At 40.3% G+C, this 27,257-nt stretch overlaps 2 protein-coding genes across 2 annotated transcripts in view; both read right to left on the bottom strand.

Moving 5' to 3' along the window:
* Nucleotides 1-4,242, bottom strand: part of LOC138824191 (organic anion transporter 7-like) — a 30,862-nt gene extending 26,620 nt beyond the window's left edge. Inside the window, exons 1-2 of the mRNA XM_070017850.1 lie at nt 4,183-4,242; nt 2,937-3,037 (exon numbers count right to left, since the gene is read on the bottom strand). Coding sequence (XP_069873951.1) covers nt 2,937-3,037; nt 4,183-4,242 — 161 coding nt within the window. The remainder of the gene's footprint in view (nt 1-2,936; nt 3,038-4,182) is intronic.
* Nucleotides 4,243-4,975: 733 nt separating this feature from the next.
* Nucleotides 4,976-27,252, bottom strand: LOC138824227 (organic anion transporter 7-like). The gene is made up of 10 exons (XM_070017902.1): nt 26,714-27,252; nt 26,027-26,130; nt 21,924-22,078; nt 21,655-21,823; nt 20,026-20,149; nt 11,579-11,694; nt 10,441-10,655; nt 9,054-9,162; nt 8,138-8,341; nt 4,976-6,400 (listed from the first exon to the last, which is right to left on the bottom strand). The coding sequence occupies exons 1-10, from the start codon at nt 27,113-27,115 to the stop codon at nt 6,340-6,342; spliced, it is 1,659 nt and encodes a 552-aa protein (XP_069874003.1). The 5' UTR covers nt 27,116-27,252; the 3' UTR covers nt 4,976-6,339.
* Between the last annotated feature and the right edge of the window lie 5 nt (nt 27,253-27,257).

Raw genomic sequence — 27,257 nt, 5'->3', positions numbered from 1 at the left:
TAGGTTCATCCATTCACCTTGCTTTCTTGCTCATGTCTGGTCCTTTTCAACTTGAGCCATGGTTTCCAGTCTAGCCTTTTCTGGCTAATTGGAGGTAAGAGTCTGCCTCATAGTGTTCTACCCAGTCTGACACTGGATTATGATTCTCTACTCTCACTGTCTGGGTAGCTAAGATTACAAGCGGGAACCATTGGCACTTGGCTAAGACACATTTTAAGAAGTTCATAATTTAGTAAGTAATGAAATACATAATTATTCTGTTATAAATATTTTTGCATACATCTATGTATTTATACACATGTATATCTATGTATGTTTATATTTGTGTATACATGTGAGTATATATTACATGTCTGTATGTATATATGATATTCAATGCAGAATGGACTGGAAAGAGTTGGTGATAAAATACAGTAGAAAATGTCATTGAAAAAGACTAAACATCTATTAACAATTATATTTCCATTAGCTAGAATTGTTTTACAAATAACTCTCTGAAAGGTGTGCATGTGTGTGTGTGTGTGTGTGTTTGTGTGTGTGTGTGTACGCGCATGTGTGCACACTGGTCCTGGGGCCTGAACTCAGAGTGTAGTTGCTGTTCCTGTCCATGAGCTTTTATAACCCTCAAGGATAGTGTTTGAATTATAGCTACCTCTGATTTAATAGATTTTTTGTAGAGACTTTGGAATTTAGATTTTCTTGTTGTTTCTCCAACCAAGGAAACCTTTAGAGGGGTTAGGATCAAATCAATACATTTTGGTGTAATTCAAATTCATGAATAACAGGTTATCTTATAAAATCTTCTTCATTTCATTCATCAGTGTTTCACCAATTTTATCATAGAAGTGCTACCTTTTAGTCAAGTTAATTCCTAAATATCTTATATTTTTACAGCTGTTGCCTTGTTGATTCATTCTTTGGGTAGGTTGTTGCTGGTGTAGAGAAATTGCATTGATTTTTATAGATTGATTTTTTTGTGTCCTTTCACTTAAGAGAAGTGATTTTTAGTTCTCAGAGGATTTGAAAAAATTATGTTTTCTTGTATATAACATTACATCTACAAATAGATACAATTTGACTTTTTGCTTCCTAAACTTGTATTTTTACTTTTCTCTCTTAATTACCCAAGCTATGAATATTCATTTTATGCTAAAGAGGTGAGTGCTCATCTTTTCCACATTTCAGATCTTAAGGGAAAAAAAACTATCAATGTTTCAAGATCAATTGGTATTTTATTATATAAATTCTGCTCCATCTGCACTCACTTTACCTACATTGTATTCCATCTGTACCTAATTCGTTGAGAATTAAAAAAATATAATTGTATTATTGTTTGGACCTCGAACAGAGGCATTACTATTTCCTAAGTCAGGTAATGAGTATATTTCTTTTTGGGCACAATGTCATCCTAGTGAGAGTCTTAATTATAATTTCACTGATTGCTTTTTTCTGTAACTACTGAGATCTCCTTTATATTGTGTTCTTCAATCTGTTGATGACATTGGTCATACTTACTGATTTGCATATGTTGAGCTGTTTTGAAAGCCTGGGACAAATCTCACTTGGTGTACATAATGTGTAATAAGCTGTTTCATTCTGATTGCTAGTATTTTGTTTTTAAAAACTGTTTGTGCTGGACACTGGAGGCTCACACCTGTAATTCTAGCTATTCAGGAGGCTGAGATCTATGGTTTGCAAAGTCCTTTAGACCCTTGTCTCCAAATTAACCCCCAGAAAATGGGAAGTGGCACTGTGGCTCAAAGTGTTAGAGTGCTAGCCTTTAGCAAAAGGAGCTCAGCAACAACATCCAGGCCCTGAATTCAAGCCCCACAGCAGAAAAAAAAGAAAAAAAAGTTTCTGTCAGTCCAACCTACTGGGTTTGGGGTTGGACAGCTCACGTGTCAAGAATCATTGCTAAAGCTTCAGAGTGAGCTTCTTCTACTATTTGAAGCTTGTTGCCTTTCAGAGGCAGATCCAGAAAGCATGAGAAACTTTAATAAGGCAGACCTCAGCCTTCTGAGTAACTAGGATTATAGGCATGAGCCACTGGTGCCCCCTGACTGAAATAGGCTTTTAAGATACTTAGTGACATTAAAAAAAAACAAAACAAAACTGCACACTTCTTTTCTGCTTACAAACAAAGGAATTTTGTTTCCTCCAAGTTATGAAGATTCCTGCAATCCTCATGTCTTAACATCACATTTATGATGCATCGAGACCAGGGAGAAATATCCTAATGTGAAAGACCCCACACACAAGAGAAGGGATCATCCTGTGCGAATTGGATACAATGCAAGCCCTAAACACTACATGCTTCAATTTGTAGGGAACTCTAGAGTGGAGTTGTGAGACCTGGAAAGAGTTCAAAGCTTGGAAGGCCAGCTCAAACAGTACCCAGAAGGCTGAGAGCTGGGCCCTGGAAAGATTTTTAAAAATGTCTAAGCAAAACAAAGGATCAACTTTCTACCCTAAGTATGAGTTGCTTGGGTACCAAAAGTTTAAGACTTTAGAGATAAAAGTCTCTGTTGGAGTGTTTATTGCTCCCTTTTGCTTCCTAAAATAACGGGGGTCACTTAACACTTCTATGAAAACCATTTCTCCTTAATGGTTGTAACTTCAAAAGATGCATTGAGGGCTGGGAAGGTGGCTCAGTGGTAGAGCGCTTGCCTTGCATGCCTGAGGCCCTGGGTTCGATTCCTCAGTACCCCATAAGCAAAAATAAAAGAGCTGGAAGTGGCGCTGTGGCTCTAGTGGTAGAGCGCTAGCCTTGAGCTGAAAAGCTGGGGGACAGTGCCCAGGCCAAGAGTTCAGGCCCCATGACCGCAACACACCCCACCCAAAATAATAACGGGATATCAGGACTCAGAAGCTGGCAGTGAGTTCTGAATCCCATGGCCCATCCCCAGCCCCCTTTCCTATCCTTTCTGCTTTCTTACTTCTTTGGCTTGGTTGTTCTTTTAGCTCTATCCACACAAGAGTCACTCTCCTTGTTTGGTTGCTTGTCATAACAGTAAATAATTCCAGGACTCACCAATACCTAAAAATTTAATCACATAAAACATAGAAAAAGATAGAAAAGACTATTTTTCTCACACCATGACATTTATATATTAAAATGTCAGATTTGGACATGTTCACACACACATACACACACTTGTGAACATGTTCACACACACATACATATACTTGTTTACAAGAGGTTTAAGGCTCACTTAGGTTTTACAACTTAAAATTGGGGCTGCGAAGTTGGCTCAGTGGTAGAGTGCTTGCCTTGCATGCATGATGCCCTGGGTTTGATTCCATAGCACCACATAAGCAGAAAAAGCTGGAAGTGGCAAGGTGGCTCAAGTGGTAGAGCGCTACCCTTGAGCTGAAGAGTTCAGGGACAGCACCCAAGCAAGCCCAGGGTTCAGGCCCCACGACTGACAAAAAAAAATAATTTTTTTAAAAGAAAAAAAAATTGGCTGTGTACATTTTCTGGATCTCCAGTGGCAAATGACATTGTTTTGCCCAATATAATAGAATAATGTGGTTATCGCTAGAAAAATAAAGACTAAGCAACACAAATAGAAAACAAAACACAAAATTGTTGCCAAGAACAACCAGGATCTTTTAGAGATAACCAAGAACAGAATATGTTTAGTCAACTTAGCTAGCAAGATATATTAGCTTATGAATTGACCTTTGACCATTTCCTAGAAGGCCTCAGTCTCCAGGGTCTGTAAAGAGAATTGGGGAAAGGAAGGGCACCTCTCCTATATTCCTTTGTAACAGAAGTCTATAGAAGGGTCTAGCAACCCATCCTACACCAGGAGAGTAATTTACTTGTACAGGACTCCTTGCTAGGAGTTTTTATTTTCTCAACAATTCCTTTACATGTGACCCATTATTCTACGTCCAAAACATTTTGTGTTTTTTGAGACCTGATTACTCAGGAGGCTGAGATCTGAGGATTGCCATTCAAGGCCACCCCTGGGTCAGAAAATCCCTGTGAGTCTCATCTCCAATTAACAACTCAAAAACCAGAGGTGGAGCTGAGGCTCAAAGTGGTAGAGCACTACTAGCCTTGAGCACAAAAGGTCAGAGACAGTGTTCAGTCCTTGAGTTTAAGTCCCAGGACTGGTACTAAAAAACAAACAAACAACAAAATCAATTCAAAATGGATCTGAAACTTTTTTGTACTTTGCTGTGAAACTTTAGAACTACTAGAGGGAAATACCTGAAGATGTAAACAGAGGCCATGACTTTATGACTAGGACTACCATCTCAAAGAATAAAAAGCGAGGAATGGCAAACTGGAATGCCTCCAATCTCTCTCTTTTCTTTGGATGTGTTTGTCTCTAGTGACTTTGGAATTTAGTTTGTGAATCTGGCACATGCTGTTCTCTAAATCCAGAAAGTTTTGAAGTATTACAGAAAGGAAATAATTAACAAATCAAGTTTATACTATAATTACAAATTACTATTGAACACAAGGTTGAATTTGTCCAGATTGCTATCTGTTGGTAACAGCTATTATGTTTCAATTTCATTCTTTTTTTTTTTTTTTTGTCGGTCATGGGGCTTGAACTCTGGGCCTGGGGGCTGTCCCTCAGCTCTTCAGCTCAAGGCGAGCGCTCTACCACTTGAGCTACAGCGTCACTTCCGGTTTTCTGATGGTATATTGGAGATAGGAGTCTCCTAGTCTCTCCTGCCCGGGCTGGCTTTGAACCACGATCCTCACATCTCAGCCTCCTGAGTATCTAGGATTACAGGCGTGAGCCACCAGCACCTGGCCGTCAATTTCATTCTTAACAGGAACCAATAGTAATTTTTTAGGCAGGTTCACTGCAGATTTATAATAGCTTCTAAAGAGCTAATAGATATGTCCCTTTCATAAAAAAGGAAGGGGATAAGCTACGGGCCCATTATGCGACTGATTATTCTGATAGCAAAACTGTTTAAGAACACAACACAAAAAGATCAACACTTCTGATGAACATAGACATGAAAACTTTTTAATTTTGCATTTCTTTATATTAATTATAAAAGGAGGTTTACATTTTTGTACATCCACATATTTACCTTCCTTCCTTTTCTTTCATTTCTTTCCCTCCCTTCCATCCTTTGCACTGTCTTTCTCCCTTCCTTTTTCTCTATCTCTCTCTCTTTATTCTTTCTTTGTATATCCCTTCTCTCTGCCTTTTAATCTCCCCTTCTTTTTACTTCCCTCCAACTCTCACTGCCTCTCCCCACCCTCCCTTCCTTCTTTCCTTTGCGGTCTCCCTGCCTATCTCTCCCTCCTCTTTCTTTCTTTCTTTCTTTCTTTCTTTCTTTCTTTCTTTCTTTCTTTCTTTCTTTCTTTCTTTCTTTCTTTCTTTCCTTCCTTCCTTCTTTCTTTCTTTGTATCTCCCCTTTCTCTTTTCCTTGCAATCTCTCTTTCTTTTTATTTCTCTCCAACTCTCTCTTTCCCTTTCCCGGCCCTTCTACTTCTAGCCTTCCTGCCCACAATGATTTCAACAGGTTTTCTCCAGGACACCCTTCTGTTATGAGGTACAACCTCCCCAAAGCTCTGAAGCAGTATAACTGTAAGGTAAAATAAAGTAGGCCCCCAATGAATGATGCCACCACTGTGGAATCCAGGCAGGAAGAGAAGTTACTTATTCCAAATTGCCTGCCCCATATGCATGGTGGAGAAGCACAGGGCTGAAAAGGGGCCTGCCACCACAGGGCCAGGACTTATCTAGGCCAGGGGACTGGGGGGCAGGGGAAGATGTGGCCAGGAGTGGGAAAGGTGTAGAAACTCTGGATTTGGATAAGAACTCAAGGCCTGGGTCTCACTCACATTCTAAAAGTAGGCATGACCTCGGCAGCCCAGGATGTGACCTCAGAGGTCAGATACTACCAAGTATTCCAGTTACCTAGGTAACACAGACACTGGGCGGAGGATTATGCAGGGGGGTGGGGGGAGATGTCTGCACAGGGCCTGAAGAGTCAAGGGTCTATGGACTGAAAGCCCTGAATAACACTTTGCCCCTTTTCAGTGTGCTTTCCCAGGTGCTTTGTCACAGCCACACAAAGCTGAATTAACGGCACCTCACCTGTAAAAACAATATATAGCTACAAAAGTGTTTCCTATCAGGATTCCTTTCAAGACATTCCAGTTTCCTTCAACTGTCTGATTCTGATTAAACTAGCTATTATATAGACAGTAGTTCAGTGTCAAACATTTAAATGTGATCCATGTTTTCTAATATGTCGATTCATTAAAAAAAATGTACTAGTATGTGGGAAGAATACTGATTTTGTTTTTCCTTTTTCTTGCTCTTTCAGTAGATCTAGGACAATTACCAGAATTGCTTAAAACTGTGTTACTTTGATGACGGTATCTTCCTGCTTTGCTTGTCTTGAGCCTTTCCTCCTGGAAAAGATACAAGAGAAACAGCAAGGCCACATGTAAATGAAAAGACACCAAGAAAACACATATCTCATGCCTTCGTTAGGAAAAGCTTATCTTTCATTTCTCGGCATTGGCCATATCAATGCCTTGCCTAAATATTCGAAACCAGTCTCTCTGGAAGTATTTGCAAAGGTAGTTCTGGTCATTTCTACTACAAATTGTATACATTTTCACATAGTCCAAGAGGAGTGGGGTGTGTGGGGAAATTGGGATGTATACCAAGGTCAAAATCCTCCTCATTCTTCACTTTTAAAACCTTTATAGCTGAGTGCTGGTGGTTCATGCCTATAATCCTACCTACCCAGGAGGATGAGATCTGAGGATCGCATTTCAAAGCCAGCCTGGGCAGGAAAGTTGTTGAGACCCTTAGCTCCAATTAACTACCAGAAAACTGGAAGTGGTGCTGTGGCTCAATGTAGTAGAGTGCAAATCTTGAGCAAAAGAGTTCATGGACAGTGTCAAGACCCTGAGTTCAAGCACAAGAACAAAGAAACCCTTTATTTACCACTCCCTTCTTCTCTTTTGTGAATACCTTCATTCACAATGAATCGCACAGACAACACAATTACACTTTTCCCCAACTCTACATAGTCACTTGCCAGAGGTTTTCTAGAGCTTTCTGTGATCTGCCCCAAGTGATGGAGCAGATCTGAAGCTACAGGAAATGCTGACTGCAAGCATCTTATCACCACTTGCTAGGATGAGGGGTTCCAGTGTCTAGAAGGTTCTATAGGGTGCTAATGTTTGTTATCTGCTGAATGTACCATATTTAGTGTGAGAAAAGCAACCTCTGCAATCACACTAAAATGTCTCCATCTTATAACCAGTCACCATCTTATAACCAGTCACCATTATATACTAATATATTCTGGAATTATTTACTTGTTCATTTCAATTGTAACTTCCTTCTGTTTGTAAACAGCCAGCAATGTCAAAAGTAGGAGTCCTTACCAATGGGGCTGAAGAGTAGACATTCTTCCTTAACGTGGGAACTCTGTGCTGACTTACCAGCCTCCTCCAACTGTGCCCATCAGCAGTGTCCCTATTCCCAACCCTATTTCCAGCCAGCTGTGATGAGAACAATGTATACCTTTGCCCATTCCCTAGCAGCGTTCTTTCACTGATGCCTAGAGTGTTCTCTAACTTCCTGTATTTATTACCCCATCACCCTGGTAACCGATTGTAAAGAAAATGTGAGCCTGACTCCTTAGCAAAAAGGAGAAGGGGCAGCATTACCCTTTGGGTTAGGCCAAACTGAGCTGGCCACTCTGCCCAGGGCACCGGCCTAGCTCTGGGGAGAGTGGCAGATCACCCTTGTACACAAAAGTAAAATGCCTTGACAAACTCTATCTTCTGGCTATCTATTCATTTTGTGACACTGGAGGGGTGTGCTTCCAACACTAAATGGATAGGGTCATATTGGGATGTATAGGGGAGAAGGAAATTTCCCTTACTTAGTACTTGTCTTGCTGTTACGCTCTGTGTAATCTAGAAAGCCTCCTAACACAAAACACATAAATGGATAAGATGAAACTAAACCATAATAGATATGATACTTCCTGTACCAATGGCACTGACTGGTTAGAAAGAGCCTCTCTAGGTCTCTTGGGAAACCATGGCCCTCAATGGTGTTTGACCTTCCTCTTCCCAGACCCATAGCACAGGACTTCCTGAGGAACACCCAGAAGTTTAACTCACTCATTTTCCACATCTTGGATGAAGTCGGGCAGTGGTTGGTTCCTGGTTTCAGGAAGGAGGAGGACTATAAAGCCACCAAGAACAGAGAAGGCACCATAGATGATCCAGGGCAAGGGAGCAGAATAAACTGCGAGAATCATCAACAGGGGAGCCAGTGAGGACCCAAGGTTACCAGCAAATCCAATGATTCCTAAAGCTGTGGCCCTTAGAGCACAAAGCACAATACAGAAATAACATGTTAGAAATACTCATGTGGACTGTGGCACTTTGTGAATTTCTTATGTTATGGGATTGAGGAAGCAGTGTATTTAGACATATGGAGATTGTGGACTGACTCTAGCCTTTGAAATTCCTGTTGCTTTGCTAGCATTTCCTCACAGCATACATAGACATCTGTGTATCATTTAGCAATGCCATTCTTCATGGCATCTACTTTTAAGTGATTCCAAGGATTAAAGGAGTAGGGCAGCAATGGCTCATGCCTCTAATCCTAGTTACTTAGGAACATGACTCAAGGCCAGCTTGGGCAGAAAAGTCCACATGAGACTCTTCTCTCCAATTAACCACACAAAACTGGAAGTGGCACTGTGGCTCAAGGGTAGAGCCTAAGCCTTGAGCACAAAGAGGCTCAAGGACAGTGCCCAGGCCTGGAGTTCAAGCCCAACAACTGACCAAAAAAAAAATCTAAACAACAGCAAGATTGCAAGAGGCCTAGAGGAACGATACATTCAGTGGATTTCACAGTACCTCGGCAAAAGTAAGCTTTCACTCAACTGTGGCTGGAATTGTTTTCATTGCAATGATTTGCCTTTGCAAAATATCCCGTTCTTTTACTTATTTATTTTTTAACTTAGTTTGAAGAATGAAGGTGCTGAGAAAGGTCTGATCCTAACAGCAAACAGATGAGGTTCTGTACCTGATTACGGTGGGGACTAGTTCCTGTCCATGGGTTACAGAACAAGTAGTGGTAGCGTATAGAAGTCCTCTTCCCAGAGTTGAGAGAACCAGACGGAGGGTTTGCATTTCTGGAGAAGAAGAACCAGAGAGAGTCAGGAAGTCCCAGCTGCCACAATCAGCATTCCCTGCTCACAATGACAAACACCTTGATTGGAATTGTGTACAGCGTTAAAGTGTATCACAGAGGAACTAAACAGAGGCAGAGTTCCTGCAGTGGATAACAAGTGAGAAATGTGCCTTGTCTACACAGTTTGGTTTAGGATGGATCACTGATTCTGAACGATTGTACTCAGTCTCCTTGCATCTCTGACATTTGCTAAAGAGGGACAGAGGTTGACGAATTGAAGCACAGTTCACTTTTCTCTTTTCTGCCCAGTGTCTCCTCTGCCCTTCAAGCATAATGTTGAACTGTCATGTGAGAAACTGCTGAGGGTGTGTGCAGGATCTATCTTGGCCCTCAAGGAGTTTACAGCCATGACCCATGTGCCCACAACCCGGGGTTAGTACTGTGCAAGTCCTACACGGATGGAAAGCCTGGAGAGTAGCTAGACCTATATTATGTGTCAAGAATCTTGAGTAAAGGCTTCTTTTAGTAAGAATTTCAGATTTTAGAAACAATGGATGGAAATTTCATAGTTTTCTTCACAAAAGGAGAGCATGAGACATTGGAGTCATTAATGAGGCAAAGCAGCACACTGAAGTCCAGGCTGACATGTAAGAGGATCTGAGCCTATCAGTTTTGGGATTTTACAAAACACACTACTATTCTATGTGTTCAGAAAAACATGGTGACCACCTGCACTTTTCTTTCTCATTACATATGTCCACTTGATTTTGTAAAATTGACTCTAAGGTAGTCTGAGGTGATCCATAACTGTGACTTGTATTTCTTCTTTATTTGTAGACAAGTAGTATCTACTTTATCACGAAATAATTCTGCAAACTGAATTTACATAAATAGTGCCCTGTGATGATATTCATAAGTGGATAAACAGAGTTTAGGAAATATGAATTGTCAATCAAGAGCAAGTAAGAAGACAGAGCTGGACAGAGGAAGGGACAGTGTAGTGTGGTCTTAGTAGGACCCAAATACAAGATGTAGACCTAATATGTCTATTGCTGGCCTAGAGGAAAGCTGGCAGAAATGTCAGCTGTACCTACATACATATCAGCTGTAATGAAGGAAATCTCTCCCTGCTGTTGAATGTCAGAATGTCAGCTAAATGCCTAGATTGGTCGCTGGGAATTGTTGGAACTCTATTTTTACAATTACAGAAATACATCATCTAGGAACCCTTGAGAAAATTGGTTAGATATTTCTTATCTACTCTGTGTGTTTTCCTTACCTTGAGGCACCAACGCAGTAGCCAGAATGAAGGTCCCCATAAAGGACATGAAAAGAAATTGACTTATTCGACGGCCCAGGTGATTCAGTGCAATAAGTGTTATACAATTAGCTGGGATGCTCTGGGCACCAAAGAGAATCTGCAGCAGAAAAGTATTACTTCCCAAGTTCTGGAGGTTGAGTATTAAGCCATAAGTGAGCAAGTTTATTACAAATCTGTAATGAACAGAGAGTAAAACATATAAAGTTTACAGACTATTGATTACAGCAACATAAGTGCAGATAGTCAGTTTTTGAAAACCAATGAAGGTATAATTTTTTATCAAAGTATTTCCTTGCATGTGGTTATCATTTTTATAAATATAATAATGCTTATTAGTACTGTTATTATTTTCCAGTTTGGGAGCTTGAACTCAGGAACTGGGCAATATTATTGGGTTTTCCTTTTCTTTCCTCTCTGAAAGCTGGAGCTTTGACACTTCAGCCACAGCTCTACTTCTGGCTTTTTGGCTAATCGGAGATAAGAACGTGCCCAGGTTGGCTTTGAACTGTGATCTCAGCCTCCTGAGTTGTTAGGATACTGAGTTGCTCGTGCTCAGCTACTAGTGAGTATTTTTTTAAAATCATCATAAAGTAGGTGTATGCTGATAGAGCCCTTCATTGTTGTTAACCATTTTGGAGAGCAAAGGGCAGTATTGAGGACCAGATGGATATTTTTACTTTATATTGTTCTAAGTGAATGGCTTAAGCTTATACATATAAATATTTGTTAAAATATCTATATCTCTATATATCTGTATATAATCACTTATCTGTTGAAAAATTAACCATCAGTAATCGAAACTAAGCAACAGAAAAACTGAGAATCAAAATCTAGTGACAATCTCTGGTGACAAGCATAATATGTCATATGATAAACATAAACATGAACATAATATGTTATCATGTTTATGTAATCATGATAAATGTAAATAGTTTTATATTGGTGTTCTAAAAACCTTTGGGTATACCTAGCCATAGCAATTGTGGGCATGTTGCCCCTGCCTTTTAGCTCTAAATCGACCACTCCCAAACATTGAGCCATTGAACAGGAGAAATACAAATCACACCTCTGGAAATGAGAACAGTGAGAAGCCTACCTCACAAAGGCCAAGAGACAGATCCGCTTACGCAGGGCGGGAGCATGGAGCAGGTCGCGCAGAGAAGGTTTTTTCTTTGCCACCTCTAGCTCCTCCTTCATGGTGGCTCTCACCACCTTCAACCACAAGAACAGAAACTCTTCAGTTGTCAGAAACTGGTGGGCATTAGAGGGAGCACCAGGCTCTCACAAAGGACAAATTCAATGCAAAGCCTTTCTGTGCAGTGGGAAAATGTAGACATCAAAAAATAAATGGCAACCAGTTGTTTAAGAATACAGGTGAACCTGTTGCAACAATGAGAAGTACAAGTTGTCATGTCAAAAACAAGCTTTACAATGTCCATTGGGGGGGTGGGGGAAAGGCGGGGAAGGAGAAGGATTGGGATTGGGGGGGAGGGGGGAGGTTGGGAAGGGATGGGAAGGGTAAACAAAGGAGGAGGCTGCAATGCTTGGTAAGAAATGTACGCATTATCATGCCCATGTAATCGTAACTCCTCTGTACAGTATGTTCACAAATAAAATTAAATTAAATTAAAAAAAAATGGCAGATGGAAAATAATGGCTCACATCTGTAATCCTAGCTCCTCAGGAAACTGAGATCTAAAGATCATGATCAAAGACAGCTAGAGCAGGAAAGTCCCTGTGAGACTCTTATCTCCAATTAACCATTTAAAAAGTGGAAGTGGAGCGGTGGCCTAAAGCAGTGGAGAGCTAGCCTTGAGTAAAACAGCCCAAGGACAGAGCTCAAGGCCTGAGTTCAAGTCCCTTAAGTGAAAAATAATTCAGTACAGTTTCCACACACACACAGACACACACACACAGACACAGACACACACGCACACACACACACACACACACACACACACACACACACACACACACACACACACACACACACACACACACACACACACACACACACACACACACAAATGTCAGGCATAAAAGTGGCAAGAAGGGTAACACAGAGGGTAAAGGAAGCTCAAGGAACTTCTCCAGTGAGGAAAAACTAATCAGGAGAGAAAAGGAGGTTGAAATTTGAGGATCACAGTTTAAAGCCAGTCCAGGCAGGAAACACTGTGAGACTCTTATCTCCAATAAACCACCAGAAGACTAGACGAGGCTCAAGAGTTAGAGTGCTAACCTTGAGCTGAAGAGCTGAGGGACAGCGCCCAGGCCCAGAGTTCAAGCCCCATGACTGACAAAAAAGAAAAGAAAAGAAAACAAAAAGAAGAGTATGTTAGAGAAAAATATGAAGAATGAAACTTTATAGTCCAGTGTTCAATACACACTTGTTAAGTACGAGGATGTGAAAAATAAACTTGATTTTCTACTGTTGCCTGTTGTAGAAATCCTTATATCTTTCAGTTTGGGGAAAAAAAGAATAATTTTCTGAGGGGTATTATTGCAGATGTGAGTGTATATCAGTACTATTTCCAGTAGTGCTCAGGGCTCTTATTAGTTAATGCTTGCTACAAAATATTAGCTACATTGCCATCCCACCTCTACAAATAAAACAGTTAAATCATGGAGAGAATATCTGATGAGGCACTGTAAAGAAAAGATACTATCCTAAATTAGATTTTTACACTATCAGGAATGACTTCTTGAGCTGGGCATAGTAATACTAGTTACTTAGGAGTCATAGATTTATTTACAGGATCATAATTTCTGGGCATCTTAGGAAGAAAAGCCCATGAGACTGAATCTTGAAGACAATCCGCAAAAAGCCAGGTTGCAGGGTAGCCCAAGTGGTAGACAGAAGAAGGGAGTATGCCAAAGAAGCATGAAGCACTGAGTTCTAACCCTACCACCATCAAACACTTCCAGCTTGTAGCCCAACAGCCTCTTCAACAAAGTATTGGGCCTAAATTCATTAGGGAGGAGTCATGGTGGTATCTTCCCATCTGGGCTTGAAAGCCCTCGACTGTTATTATTATTATTATTATTATTATTTTCAGAATGGGCTCCAAGGACACCTTAAACCTGGGCCATCTGTTGGCTCCAGAGAATATGAGTCCGGCCTTCAAACACATCCAATATCAGAATAACATATCAAGGTATGCTGGGGTTATTTTGTATTGTTTACTCAATTAAAAATTGAGATATTAAAGTATTTCAGATGATAGATTTCAACTAATTAAAAGGAAAGACCATTGTTTGCATTGTAATTATCTAAATTTACATTTGAATTGTAATTTATCTTAAAGCAGGTTCTTTATGTTTTCCTCTATTAGTTTCAAATTTATGGGTTTACATTAACATCTTTAATCTACTATGTGTGTGTGTGTGTGTGTGAGACAGAGAGAGAGAGACAGAGAGACAGAGAGACAGAGACATAGAGAGAGAGAGAGTCCTAAAGCTTGAAATAAAAGCCTGGGTGTTGTTCTTGAGCTTCTTTGTTCACAGCTAGTGCTCTACCACTTACGTTACAACTCCAATTGTGGCATTTTGATGATTACTTGTAGATAAAAAGTCTCATAGACTGGGCTGGTTTGAATCACAATCCATAGATCTTAGTCTCCTGAGTAACTAAGATTAAAGGGATGAGCCATTGATGTCCAGCATCTTTTTATTTTGTGTGTGTGTGTGTGTGTGTGTGTGTGTGTGTGTGTGTGTGTGTGTGTGTGTGTGCGCGCGCACATGTACCTACCTGTCCTGTGATTCAACTCAAGGCCTGAGTGCTGTGTCTGAGCTTTTTTTCCTCAAGGATAGCATTCTACCATTTTGAGCTATAGCACCTCTTCTGGTTTTCTGGTGGTTAATTTGAAAGAAGTCTCATGGACTTTCTTGCCTGGGCTGGCTTTGAACCTGGATCTTCAGATCTTAGCCTCCTGAGTAGCTAGTTAGGATTACAAGTGTGAGCCACCAATGCCTGGAGGTCATGATTATTTCATTCCTGGTTTTAGAGGATTTGATTTTATTGATTATAGGTCTATCATGCATTGCTTTTAGTATATTGAAGGGGAAACTATATTTCTACTCTCTTTGGGGATTCTTTCAGAAAAGGATATTAGATTTTGTCAGAGGCTTTTTTCCCAAGTGGAGATATCTATGTTACAATGCATTTGATTATGCCCTTTATTATATTTATCAATTCAAACTTATCTAGCCATTCTTACATTTTGAAATGAAGCCTATTTGATGACAATTTATCATGTTGTAAATTGTTTCTCAATTTGGTTTGCAAGAATTTTTTTGTGTGCCAGTACTAAGGCTTGAACTCAGGGGTACTACCCTTTAGCATGTTTGCTCAAGGCTAGGGCTCTACCATTGGAACCCTGACTATTTGGTGGTTAATTAGAGATAAGAGTCTCACAGCTTTCCTGCCTGGGATGGCTTGGAACCTCAGCCCTCAGATCTCAGCCTCTTGATTGGCTAGGATGACAGTCATGGGCCACTGGTACCTAGCTACAAGAATTTTATTGACAAGTTTTCATCTATACTCATCATGGACATTTCCCTGTAGTATTTCTTTTGTTTTATGCCCTTATCTATTTAAATCAGAGCAATATAAAATATGTAAAATAAACTTGAAGGTAATAATTTGTATTTTATGAAATAGTTTCGGGAATATTGATGTTAGTTTTTTAATGAGTGCATACAATGAAATAGTGACTCTATTCACTTGGGCTTTATTTTGTTGGGAGTTTTTTTTTCACTCTTTGATAATTCTTGCTCATTATTGATCCATTTAGGTTCATTAGTTTAATTTTGGTTCTGCCATATGCATCTAGAAATTGATCTTTTTGTTGTTGTTGTTGGTCATGGAACTTGAGCTCTGGGCATGGGCACTGTCCCTCCACTCTTCAGCTCAAGGCTAGCACTCTACTGCTTGAGCCCGGTTTTCTGGTGGTTTATTGGAGATAAAAAAGTTTCATGGTTTTTCCTGCCCAGGCTGGCTTTGAACCGTGATGCTCAGATCTCAGCCTCCTGAGTAGCTAGGATTAGAGGCATGAGCCACAGCATTTTTGTCTCTAATTTTTTAATGTGTTTTCTCATTTTTTTTGTGGTCAGTTTGCTCAAGCGTCTGTCAACGAACCAAAACGGTGTTTCATCTGTCCCTTCATATATTTATTGCTTCCATTTAATTAATTTTATCTCTGATCATGATTCTTTCTATATTTCTACTAATTTTGGAACTGGTCTGTTCTTGTTTTCCCAAGACATTGAACTTCTTCAACAGGTTATTCCTGATTTCCCTGAATTTTTACTGAAGGCATTCATAAGTGTGAATTTCATTTATATAATGACTTGATATTTCTTTTTCTTTCTTTCTTTCTTTTTGTTGGTTGTGGGGCTCCAACTCTGGACCTGTATGCTGTCCCTCAGCTCTTCAGCTCAAGGCGAGTGCTCTACCCCTTGAGCAACAGTGCCACTTCTGGATTTCAGATTGGTTTACTAGAGTCTCATGGACTTTCCTACCTGGGCTGGCTTTGAACTATGATCCTCGGATCTCAGCCTCCTCAGTAGTTAGGATTACAGGCGTAAGCCACCGGCGCCTGGCTACGACATTTCTTTTCTTGAAGCCCTCAATATTTTTTCCTTGTTTTGTTTATGTAACACCTTTAATTATACTATGATATGGGAAGTTCTTTTCTTGTCATGTCTGTTTGGTGTCCTAAAAGCCCTTTGCCCATTGATAACCATCCTACCCAAAACTGGTATGTCTTGGAATTGTTTTATTAAGTGTGTTCTGTGGTTTCAACTTGCACATCTTCTCCTTGTTATATGCTCATGATTTGTTGTTTGGCCTTTAAATGGAGTTCTTGTATGTTGTGTGTTTTTCTTTATTGTTGTCCAATGACCTCAAGGTACGAACTTATCTACAAGACCTGGAAATCTGTATTCTTCTGATCCAATTTGTATGGAGGCTCTTAAATGGGTTTCTTATTTGTCTTCATAAGACAAATTTGAAGCTGTTTCAGAATTATTACTTTATTACATTCATTTTGTAGATGATTTGTTTTCCTTCTTTCAAGGAATTATTTATTCATGTTCTCTTTTGATTCATTCAGATGTTTATTTGGATGCTCTTTCATTTCTTTTGATCATTTCATTTCTTTTAATCATTCTTGTGAACTTTTAGTCTTGGATTCTATCACTTCCCTGGCATTATTGTGAGTTGGTTGACTTTTGGAGGCTTCATGTTGACAATTTTTCATATTTCTAATTTTTTCTGCTTTGTGATGTGCATTTTTGTCCATATTAGATTGGAAGTTTTTATATCCACTAAGTTTTTCAGTTGACATATTTTCAATGACTGGGCAGGGAGTGATAGCAGGTTTCAGGTATAATTTTTTACTATTGAACTGGTGATGTTGCTCATTAGCTGCTCATTTGCTCCAAGTGGTAAAGGACCCAATTCTAGTGAGAGGCGAGAGAATTATCTGCTGTAACAACTACAAGTGACAGATATACCCAATAGGGAAACACAATGTTAAGTAATTAAGGGGGAAAAAAGCAAAGACATTAAGACTACAAATATACCAAATAAGGGTAGGAAAGGAAGGAAATTAGGAGGAATTACAGTACTCAGTAGTGTAAGAAATACTGAGAAATAAAAACGGCAACAGATAAGCAAGTGATGTTGGCCTAGGTCTGTCATTGTAGCTACTCAGGAGGCTGAGATCTCAAAATCAAGCCTGCCCTGGAAGGATAGTTGGTAAGACATTTATTTCCAATTAACCATCAGAAAACACCAAGTGTACCTGTGGTTTAAAGTGGTGCAGTACTAAACTTGAGCAGAAGAACTCAGGGATAGCATTCAGGTCCTGATTTCCAGCCCCACAACTGAGAAAAAAAAAGCCACTGATGTGCGAAATGTACTTGGAAGAAGGAAATGTAAGTAGAGAGACAAATGCAATAAGAATAAAGTGACAATGAAAACAAAGGAATAATAAAACTTAGCAAACAATGCATAACTATGACAATAAAGAGTTGTAAGAGGGTAAAATAAAAATAAGAAATAGAGAAAGAAAAACATGTAAAGAAATAAAAATGAGGGATGGGAAGGGGGCTCAGTGGTAGAGCGTTTGCCTTGCATGTTCGAGGCCCTGGGTTCGATTCTTCAGCACCACATAAGAAAAAAGCAGGAAGTGGCACTGTGGCTCAAGAGGTAGAGTGCTAGCTTTGAGCTGAATAGCTGAGGGACAGCTCCCAGGGCCAGAGTTCAGGCCCCAAGACCAGAACCACCCCAACCCCCCCAAAAAAAATGAAAATGAAGGAAGGAGAGGAAAAAGAAGGAAGAAGAGGGGATATAGATCTCTCTATATTAACATATAATATGTATCTATGTTTAAAAATTTGGAACACACATATATTAATCCACACACCATTGGCCTGTGACGATAATCCTATTCAGGAAACAAAAATCAGAGGGTCAAGGTTAGGAAAGTCTGTGAGACCATCATCTCCACTTAACCACACACACACAAAAAAAAGGAAAAAAGAAAAAAAATAGGAGCCAGAAGTGGAGCTGTGGCTCAAGTGATAAAGTGTTAGCAGAAAGCTCAGGAAACAGTACTCAGGCCCTGAGTTCAAGCCCAGGACCAGCTTACACATAAAATAACAAAGCGATCAAGAAAAAGGAGGAAGAAACAGAAAGGAAAAATTTGATGAAGAATTCATTAGACTTCCAGGCCCCTAAGGATGCCAATCTCATGAGCCACAGAGCAATGTCTTCATTAGTACCAACTGTTCGTCCTTCCTTCCTTTCTTCCTTCCTTCCTTCCTTCCTTCCTTCCTTTCTTCCTCCCTCCCTCCGTCCCTCCCTCCCTGCCTTCCTTCCTTTCTTCCTCCCCTTTTGTCAGATATGGGGCTTGAATTCTGGGCCTGGGTGCTGTCCCTCAGCTCTTCAGCTCAAGGCTAATGCTCTACCACTTAAACCACTATACCACTTCTGGGTTTCTGGGGATTTATTAGAGATAAGAGTCTCACAGATTTTCCTGTCCGGTCTAGCTTTGAGCCCTGATCCTCAGACCTCAGCTTCCTGAGTAGCTAGGATTACAGGCATCAGCCACCAGCTCCTGGCCCAACTGTTATTTCTTTGCTTGGTGAGGTCAGTATGTGTGCTACTTCAGCTTCCTGTATTTTCTACCAACCAGAGTGTGTGGTTATAGGGAAACTGAGCTGTACACCAGAGATGCAGAATGCCCCATGGGATGAGCTCTAGCCTGCAGTGTGTCCTCCTCCCAGCCCACTGCCCAGATGGGAAGCAATTTGTACCACCCAGTACAACTTTGACTAGCTTCCAATCCCGCAGAGCTCCCCGCCTCTCTGGCTTTCCTGTGCAGCTATGTTAGATTTCCCAGTCAGCACACAAATAAACAACAGCCCCCCCCCCACAATCCTTGCTGTGTTCTCTCAGACCAAATGATGGGGGGGGGTTGAGATGTCCACACAAGGTCTTAGACAATGGCTCTCTGCCGTTGGGTTGTAACCAAATGCCTGGGAGATGAGAGAATTTTCTTTTTTGGGGGTCCGATTGTCTTTTTTTTTTTCATTTTACTTATGTGGTGCTGAGGAATCGAACCCAGGGACTCAGGCATGAAAGGCAAGTGCTCTACCACTGAGCCATCTTCCCAGCCCCGAGATGAGAGAATTTTCTAAGTGTGTGTTTGCTATGCAGATTTCAGGACCTCTGTCCATATTACTGTTTATTTAGCCCAGTTTTAAATAACTGTTGTTCTTTTTCTTCTGTTTCCTCCTTCTGCTCCCCCATTCTGCCAAGACCTCTTTCCCATTCTGTTCTCAAAGATTCTCTGTGGCTTTTTTCAAAAAATAAGATACACTGCCCCTGAGCATTTTCCCTCAAAGCTAGTGTTCTACCACTTTGAGACACAGCAGCACTGCTGGTCAATTAGCTGGGGGCCAATTAGCAGCTTTGAATGATTCCATAATCAATACATGTATATTTATTCAGAATACAAAGGCTAAATGTTTACATATATATTATTACATTGTAATACTTAAAAAACAAACAAGGTTATCTTTCAATTAAACATTGAATTATGTTGGAGGGTGAAGTTGTTCAGAGGACATCAGGGGCAGGTAGGAAAATAGCTCAAGGAAGCATCCCATATACAACTGCATTTAACTCGAAACATCTTAACTGAATTAAATAAATGTAACAATAAAATTCTGTGGTGGGTGTTTCATAAATTACATTCAGGAGAAAGGAATCAAGAGTCAGAGTGCTTTTAACTTCTTTCAAATAAGAATATACATGTTGGGGCTGGGATGTAGCTCAGTGGCAAAGCGCTTGCCTAGCAAGTGCAACGTCCTGGGTTCGATCCCCAGTACCAAAAAAGAAAAGACAAAAAAAAAAGAAAGGAAAAAGAATATACATGTCCAACGCTTTTAGCACAGTTCATCTTTGTCACTAAGGAGTACACATGTTGGGCTATGTCTTCCCTGTGTCTTATAACCAACAGCCATCTCACTCACCTCCACAGTTAGCTTGTCTCTATAATTCTTCATTCCATTTATGCGCGCAGCTCTCCACAGCTCCTTTAAGGCTTCCTGGGGTTTGTTGGTGCTAATCAGCCACCGAGCAGACTCTGCCAGACACCTGACCAAAGACGATGATGGAAATGTAGTCAACTCTCACACGCTCACTTTCACTCCCCCTTCAACCTTCAGATTCCTTTCTCCTTCATTCTCATCCCTTCCATTTATTCAGGTGGACCAAGAACTAGCATCATGCGTCATGTGGCATCATACCTCGGGAAACAGGAAATGACCTCTGCACATGATACTCTGGGCTTCCTTGAATGTAGGCCTGGAGTCATGCTGACTCTATGGTGAGTTCTGTGAAAATTGACTACCCAGCTCACAGAGCTGGTGTATGAGGGACACTCATATTTCCCTGAAATACAGATACCCCAATTAATTATTATTAATTTTTACTAAATGTCTCATTCAGATGGGAGCCAGTTCTGATCCTCATGGCTGTGGTAACTTTTGGAACACCAGCAAGATAAACCGGCCTTAGTTTAATGAGGGCACAGAATTACAAAGATTTGTGGAGGACAAATGTCACAATGGATGAGTTTGCTAAAGGACACATGCTGTTTCTCTGGATTTTGCTCACAGTATTAATGAAATCTACAGTTACTGCTGAGGATCACTCCTAACTCAACAGGCTTTCTGTCCTGAATTATAGCCCTTTTTAACTCTCTCAAGTCTTTTTAAAGAGAGGAAAGGAAGAGGATCCAAAAACAAAGGATGTAAGTTGTCCATTCTGCCTATGGTTTTCAACTGAGGAATCCATATTGCTCCATAATTGAACAGCACTAGAGGGACATTTGCGTCTCAATTCTGTCACCTAATATCACCTCCAAAGACAATAACCATTGTGTTTTTTTTCCCCAAACCACACATACAAATGCAAACCATAGACAAAGAAATACCATCTTCAAATATTTTCCCCATGAAGGAAAATACATTTGCAAAAGTTTTATTACCATCTTACCAATTAAGTCTACTGGCAAGGACAGCCAAGAAGATCTGTAACATTCAGGAGATGATTCATAGCCACTTTTGGGTCATAGAAATGCTTATTCTAGTAATTAGAGTAAACACATTCACATTTGAAATTCAAATAGACTATACTATTTTTTATAACGATACTGAATTTTGTATGTGCTTACACTAAAATGTTTTAATCTCTAATTTGAATATTGTGAGATATATTTTATCTAGTACAGAAACCTCCTGTATTTATTTTTTTAATTTTTCTGATTATGTGTTATTGAAGAATTGAACCCAGGGCCTGATAAATGCTAGTCAAGCACTCTACCACTAAGCCTCAATCTTAGTCCTAGAACCCTCTTTTAAACAAGAATTTCATCTCATAAATAATTTTTAGTATGACTGCATCTGTTGCAATTTGCTGACATAGTAACTTCAAACATAATTCAATTTCCTCAATTTTACCTAACAATTCTTTTTGTCCCGTTGCTCAAGTCAGACATTGCTATGAGTAAGGAGAGCACAATATCAGAAGTTGATCAAGGATCCAAATGAATTTCTTGTGTCCTTCATTCAAGATCTCTTCTAAAAGAAAGCTCATACCTTGTGAATGGAAGTAAGAAGAAGACAGGTATAGACAGCGCAAGCTGAAGGATCTGCCAATTTCGAACAAAATAAGCCAGGCCTCCCAACAATACTTGTCCTAAGCCAGCTGAACATAATAACAAGAGCACCGTCATGGCTTGGAATTTGTGTCCTGTCCATTCTACACCTGAAAGACAGCACCAGTGAATTTTCATTTCAAACCAAACTAGAGTATTAAGTTCACATTCAAGGTGAGGAAAATGCACATGGTGGGAAGACATACTTACTGAGCACTGTACTGTTTGTTAGGATGACTATGATGGATATACCAGCCAGAAAGCGCAGGACAGAGTAAAGGAGGAAGGTGGGAGCAAAGGCTGCGCATGTGTCAGCAATGGCCAAATTCAGCACACAGATGATCATAATTAGCCTCCTTCCAAACCTGAGGAAAAGACAAAGCTTAGATGGTGGGAACTGGAACAGCTGTTGCACAAAGAAACACAAAGTTTCTTAAAACTACAAATAATCAGAAATAACCAACAGCAATGGCTTTGTTGTTGTTCAAGGCTAATGCTAAGCTACTTGAATCACATCTGACTTTTTGTTGGTTAATTGGAGATGTGTGTCATGGACCTTCTTGCCTGCCTAGCTATGAACCACAATTCTCCAAGCCATGGGGATGGCTCTTTGTTGTGTTATGCTGGCTTAGGAGAGATAATCCTGGGAGACCTGGCTAATTGTATTTGACACATCCTTCAGCTGGCACTGTTTATACCCTTTTTTTTTTTTTTTGCTGGCCTTGGGGCTTTAACTCAGGGCCTTTGAGCTGTCCTTGAGCTTCTTTTGCTCAAGGCTAGTATTCTACCACTTTGAGGCACAGTGCCACTTGGATTTTTCTGAGTAGTTTACTAGAGATAAGTGTCTCCTGGCCTTTCCTGCCTGGGCTAGATTTGAATCATGATCCTCAGATCACAGCCTCCTCAGTAGCTAGCATTACAGGCATGAGTCCCTGGCACCTATTGGGTCAGTGATTGCATTCATTAAATTGGTACTTAGGCCAAGTTTCTAAGCAGTTTAGGTTTTTGTTTGTTTGTGTGTTTGCTATGATATTGTCCAGTTGATACTGAGACTAAATTTCTAAGCAGATACTTTTCTTTTGATTTTAGATCTGGTTTCCAACCCCAAATTGCTAGCCTTTGAGAGGGAACCTAGAGGGGGTGTGGTACCTGGGATCCAGCCTGTGTTCCATTCTAGAAGGCACAAGCCAAAACACTGGGCCATTAAGACCAATTTTCTACCCTATAAGACATTTTGGCTTGAGTAGAATATCTAAAGAGAGAAGGAGACATCTCAAGAGACTGTCCTGGCTGGAGCTTGACCGGTGACACCCCAATGGAACCAGATGCTCAAGCAGGGAGTCTAGTGAGGATGTAGGGGGTGGGAGATCCATAGAAGGTGAAAGGGAGTAGTCATGTAGGATGTAGAGGGAAGAAGCCTTGTAAGACATAGGGGCGTGGCTCTGTGGGAAGGAGAAGGGGAAGAGTCTCTTAAGACATAGAGGGCCTGGTTCCATAGGACCATAGGGGATGGAGACAGTAGAAAGGTGTGGTCGCCTAGGTGTAGGGGAGTGTGGTTCTGTGGCACTTAGAGCTTGAGGTCATGTAGACCACAGAGGGAGAGGATTCTGATGAGTGTTAAAACCCTTAGGAATGGCTGATGCCTGATCCATTCCCAGAGCTTTTCCAAAGTGAGGCTCTATACACAGGTTTGAGGTTTCTTCCTGTTTCTTAAGGGATCCTGGGATGAGAGACTCAAGAAATTTGTTTTTATTCTTGCTCAAATCTGAATTGTACTCTCCTCATTCATTTCTTTGTGTGACTTCAGAAACAGAACAAATAGAGGTAAAATAGAGGAGGCTGAACGAAGTTGGAAAAAAAACCCATACAGATCTTCATATACGTAAACCTGACCTGTGTATACCAAAGACGCTTCTCCCATTGGTAAACAGTAGTTTAACTACGTATTTACACCATCGGAGATAAGTTATAATACTGGAACTTCTAATCCATTTAATACAGGTACTTAAATACATGGACTTAGCCTATCATATTGTCTACACAATAAAGTATCAAAATCAGATGTGGAACTCTAGGACTGTACATTTCTTGACCAAAGCAATGGGAACACTGGGGAAACAACACATGGGAATTTTTCTCATGAGTGGCATCAGAATCATCCTCTGCTGAATTTGGATTTCTTGGTCGTGAACAACATGCCACTTTCAAGAACAGGAAGGAAGAAAGTCTCAGTGCAGAGCAAAGAATGCTCAGAAAATCTGCAGAGGAAAACACTAAACAAGATGAGGAATGAAGAAATATAACAGGGAAAGTCTGTAGAAAAAAGAAAGGAACATGGAGTTCTGACTTTCATAGACTTATAGGAAGTCACAAAACAGTTTCAGTCAAAATGCAAATATGTATAGATTCGCATGTCGATGACTTATACCCATACTTATGGCTGCTCAAGAGGCTGAGATCTGAGAATCACAGTTCAAAGCCTATCCAGCCAGGAGGGTCCATGAGCCTATCTCCACTGAACTTTAAAAAGCCAGAAGGGGAGGTGTGACTCAAGAGTAGAGCACTAACCCTTGAGCAAAAATAATTCTCAGGGATAGCATTCAGGCCCTGAACGCAAATCCCAGTAGTGTCATAAAAAGGCAAGCAAGAAAGCAAGCTATACTTGAGAAACTACACATTAGTTTAGAACAGCATAGGGAAAACACTAGAAGAACCCCTTCTTGACAGGAGGATGATGGAATGCTATGTTAGGTGATAAGGAAATTCAGCCAACAATTTATTATATAAGCATTTTTCCTCATTCAAGATTCTACGTTTAATTTCTAATATTTTTTTGCTTATGATATATCTCAGTGTAGGATATAGACATTACTGACTTAGATTTTATTGAGCCTCTTTGGATTTATATGTGGTTTCCCACTGGTAGGGCGCATTTTCTTCAAATCTCTATCCATTTCTCTCTTCTTCTGAGACTATCATAACATATATGTAGGTCAGCCTCATGCTATACATGAGTCCTTTGTGTGCTAGCCACCTTTAACCTTCTTTCGTGGATTAGCCTTCTTTTCTGTTCCATTTTTTTGGTCAGTCCTGGGTCTTGAAATCAGGGCCTGTACACTGTCCCTGAGATCCTTTTTCTCAAGGCTAGTGCTCTACCACTTGAACCACACAATACCACTTTGGCTTTTTCTGAGTAGTTTACGGAAGATAAGTCTCATGGACTTTCCTGCCCAGGCTGGCTTTGAACCATGATCCTCAGATTTCAGCCCCCTGAGTAGCTAGGATTACAGGTATGAGACACCAGCACCCGACATTAACTGCTTGATCATTTCTACTGCTTTGTTTTTTCATGTCTATGCATGGATTCTTAAACTGGGTCTCAGCTTCCACTGAATCTCTCTAGTGACAATTTTAATCGATTCATTTCAAGTTTTGATCTCAGATTCTAGTACATGCCTCTCTACAATTCTTCCCTTAGTATTGATATTACTACTTTTCATACATTGTTATGTCTTTATGTCTTCATACATCTTCTCACTTATATTTTTGAATATGCTTAAAATACTTGTTTGGAAGTGTTTCTCTAAGAATTTGGATGTCTGTAATTCTTCAGAGACCTTGGGCATAGTTTTCTTTGAGTGGACTGTTTTTCTTCTTTATACATTGTGATCTGGTTGTTTTTGAAAACACTTGGTTAATATGATACATATTTGGGCATGTGGATCCTCTGTCTTTCACATAGTTTTCTCTGTTGGTGTTTGTCTGTGTGTGTGTGCTTCCTATTGTGCAAAGATATAGCATTCTATATTGCCTGTGACTTTACCAGCCTTATTCTGCAGACTACTCCTTGTCATTGTGGGCACTAAAGCCTTTTGTCCTTCTGATCATGTTCATCTAAACTTTTGACACGTGTTTCTTTGAATGTTCAAAGACATTTTTTGGCAGGCTGATTTTTTTTAACATAAGAACTTCTGGCAGACAAATTTACTCTCAGTTGAAGCTTTACCAATGTGTGCATTTAAGATTTTCTTTTTTTGGCTTATTCATGAACTGAGGGCCTGGGCACTGTCTCTGAGCTTCTTTTCTGAAGTTAGCACACTACTACTTGAGCCACAGCACCACTTCTGGCTTTTTCTAAGTAGTTTATTGAAGATAAATCTCACAGACATTCCTGCCTGGACTCTCTTTGAATTGTCATCCTCATATCTCATGCTCCTGAGTAGCTAGGATTACAGGCATGAACCATCAGTGCCCAGCTTCCATGTAAGATCTTCATGTCCTCTAACAGAGAGTACTGTGAACCAGAAACTCACCTGTCTGTTAAATGGCCACATAGTGTATTTCCCAACAAAATCCCAAGTGTCAATATGAATTTACTTATTGAAGTTAGTAACTGAAATTCACACACCAGGTCCCACTGAAAGAGAAGGAAATGAGCACAACAGAGCTTATAGTCTTTCAGTGTAATCTGAGCAAATCTGCCTAACATGACCTACATGTTTGCTTTTTCAACCTAACAAGACTTTTCTCATTTAGGTTAAAACTTAACTGTCTCCAGCAAACTTCCTTTAAATGAATAGGTTTACTATGGAATTGATCCCCTTTAATCCATGTTGACTTCACTGGGAGACCTTAAAGCATTTTCTGAATCCTGACTATCACATTAGATCCTCTAGATGATTCTCCTAAAAGAACATTGTGAGCATATAGATTTGCTCAATCTCCAGGAAGTTGCTAATGTATAAACACATTTGTGTAACATGGGCTGAGTCTAACACTCATAATGAAACACATGAGTTGCTCATGCACAGTATTAATAGTGTCTATTTACTATCTACTGTCAAATTCATTAGACTCATTGTATATGTGTCTTATACTTAATAAAGATACAGTCAATATTGACTAAAAGAAGGAAGAATCACCTTAAAGTGTGGGAAGGATTTGTGTTATTTCTAAACACCCAAATCCTGAACTCCTAAACTGAAAATGAAGCTTCCTACCTTGGTCACGATGGTGGAGACGAAGGAGTTGCTGTCATATACCCAGCCATCCACACAGGGCTCTGTTTCTGCCTCACTCAGGTTCCAGAAGGTGCTGTTCGGGTGGAGGAGCTGCCATTGGGGATGGACAAAGCGCCGGCACTTCTCTGGCCTGAGGTTGGAGTCGAGTGGGATGGAGATTCTCAGGAGGTCCTCCTGGCTGAGGAGCCCAGTGCCATTGTCAGAGAGCGTGCCATTGTCGAGGATGCGCACCCAGCAGCGGTGCTCAGGCACGGCTGCTGTGAAGTTCTCCAAGGCAACATGAGTTGAAGCCAAGATATTACATATTATAAGGAAAGCCAACTGAAGCATCTGGAATCTTCCCAGGCTTCCAACTTGATTCAGAATTTCCTGAAAGGCCATTGGGGCTAAATAAATACCTCCAGTGGGAGGCAAAAGTATAAAATCTAGACTGCTTAAGGAAAATTAGTGCCATTTCACGGGATACATGACGGGAGATTGGTTCTGAACCAACTTTCTTTCTCTTCTGTAGCCAGGCGGTAGA

This window comes from Dipodomys merriami, unplaced genomic scaffold (assembly GCF_024711535.1).
Source record: "Dipodomys merriami isolate MVZ:Mamm:240054 unplaced genomic scaffold, mDipMer1.0.p SCAF_128, whole genome shotgun sequence".
Classification (NCBI taxonomy): Eukaryota; Metazoa; Chordata; class Mammalia; order Rodentia; family Heteromyidae; genus Dipodomys; species Dipodomys merriami.
This window is presented reverse-complemented; position numbering and strand designations above follow the sequence as displayed.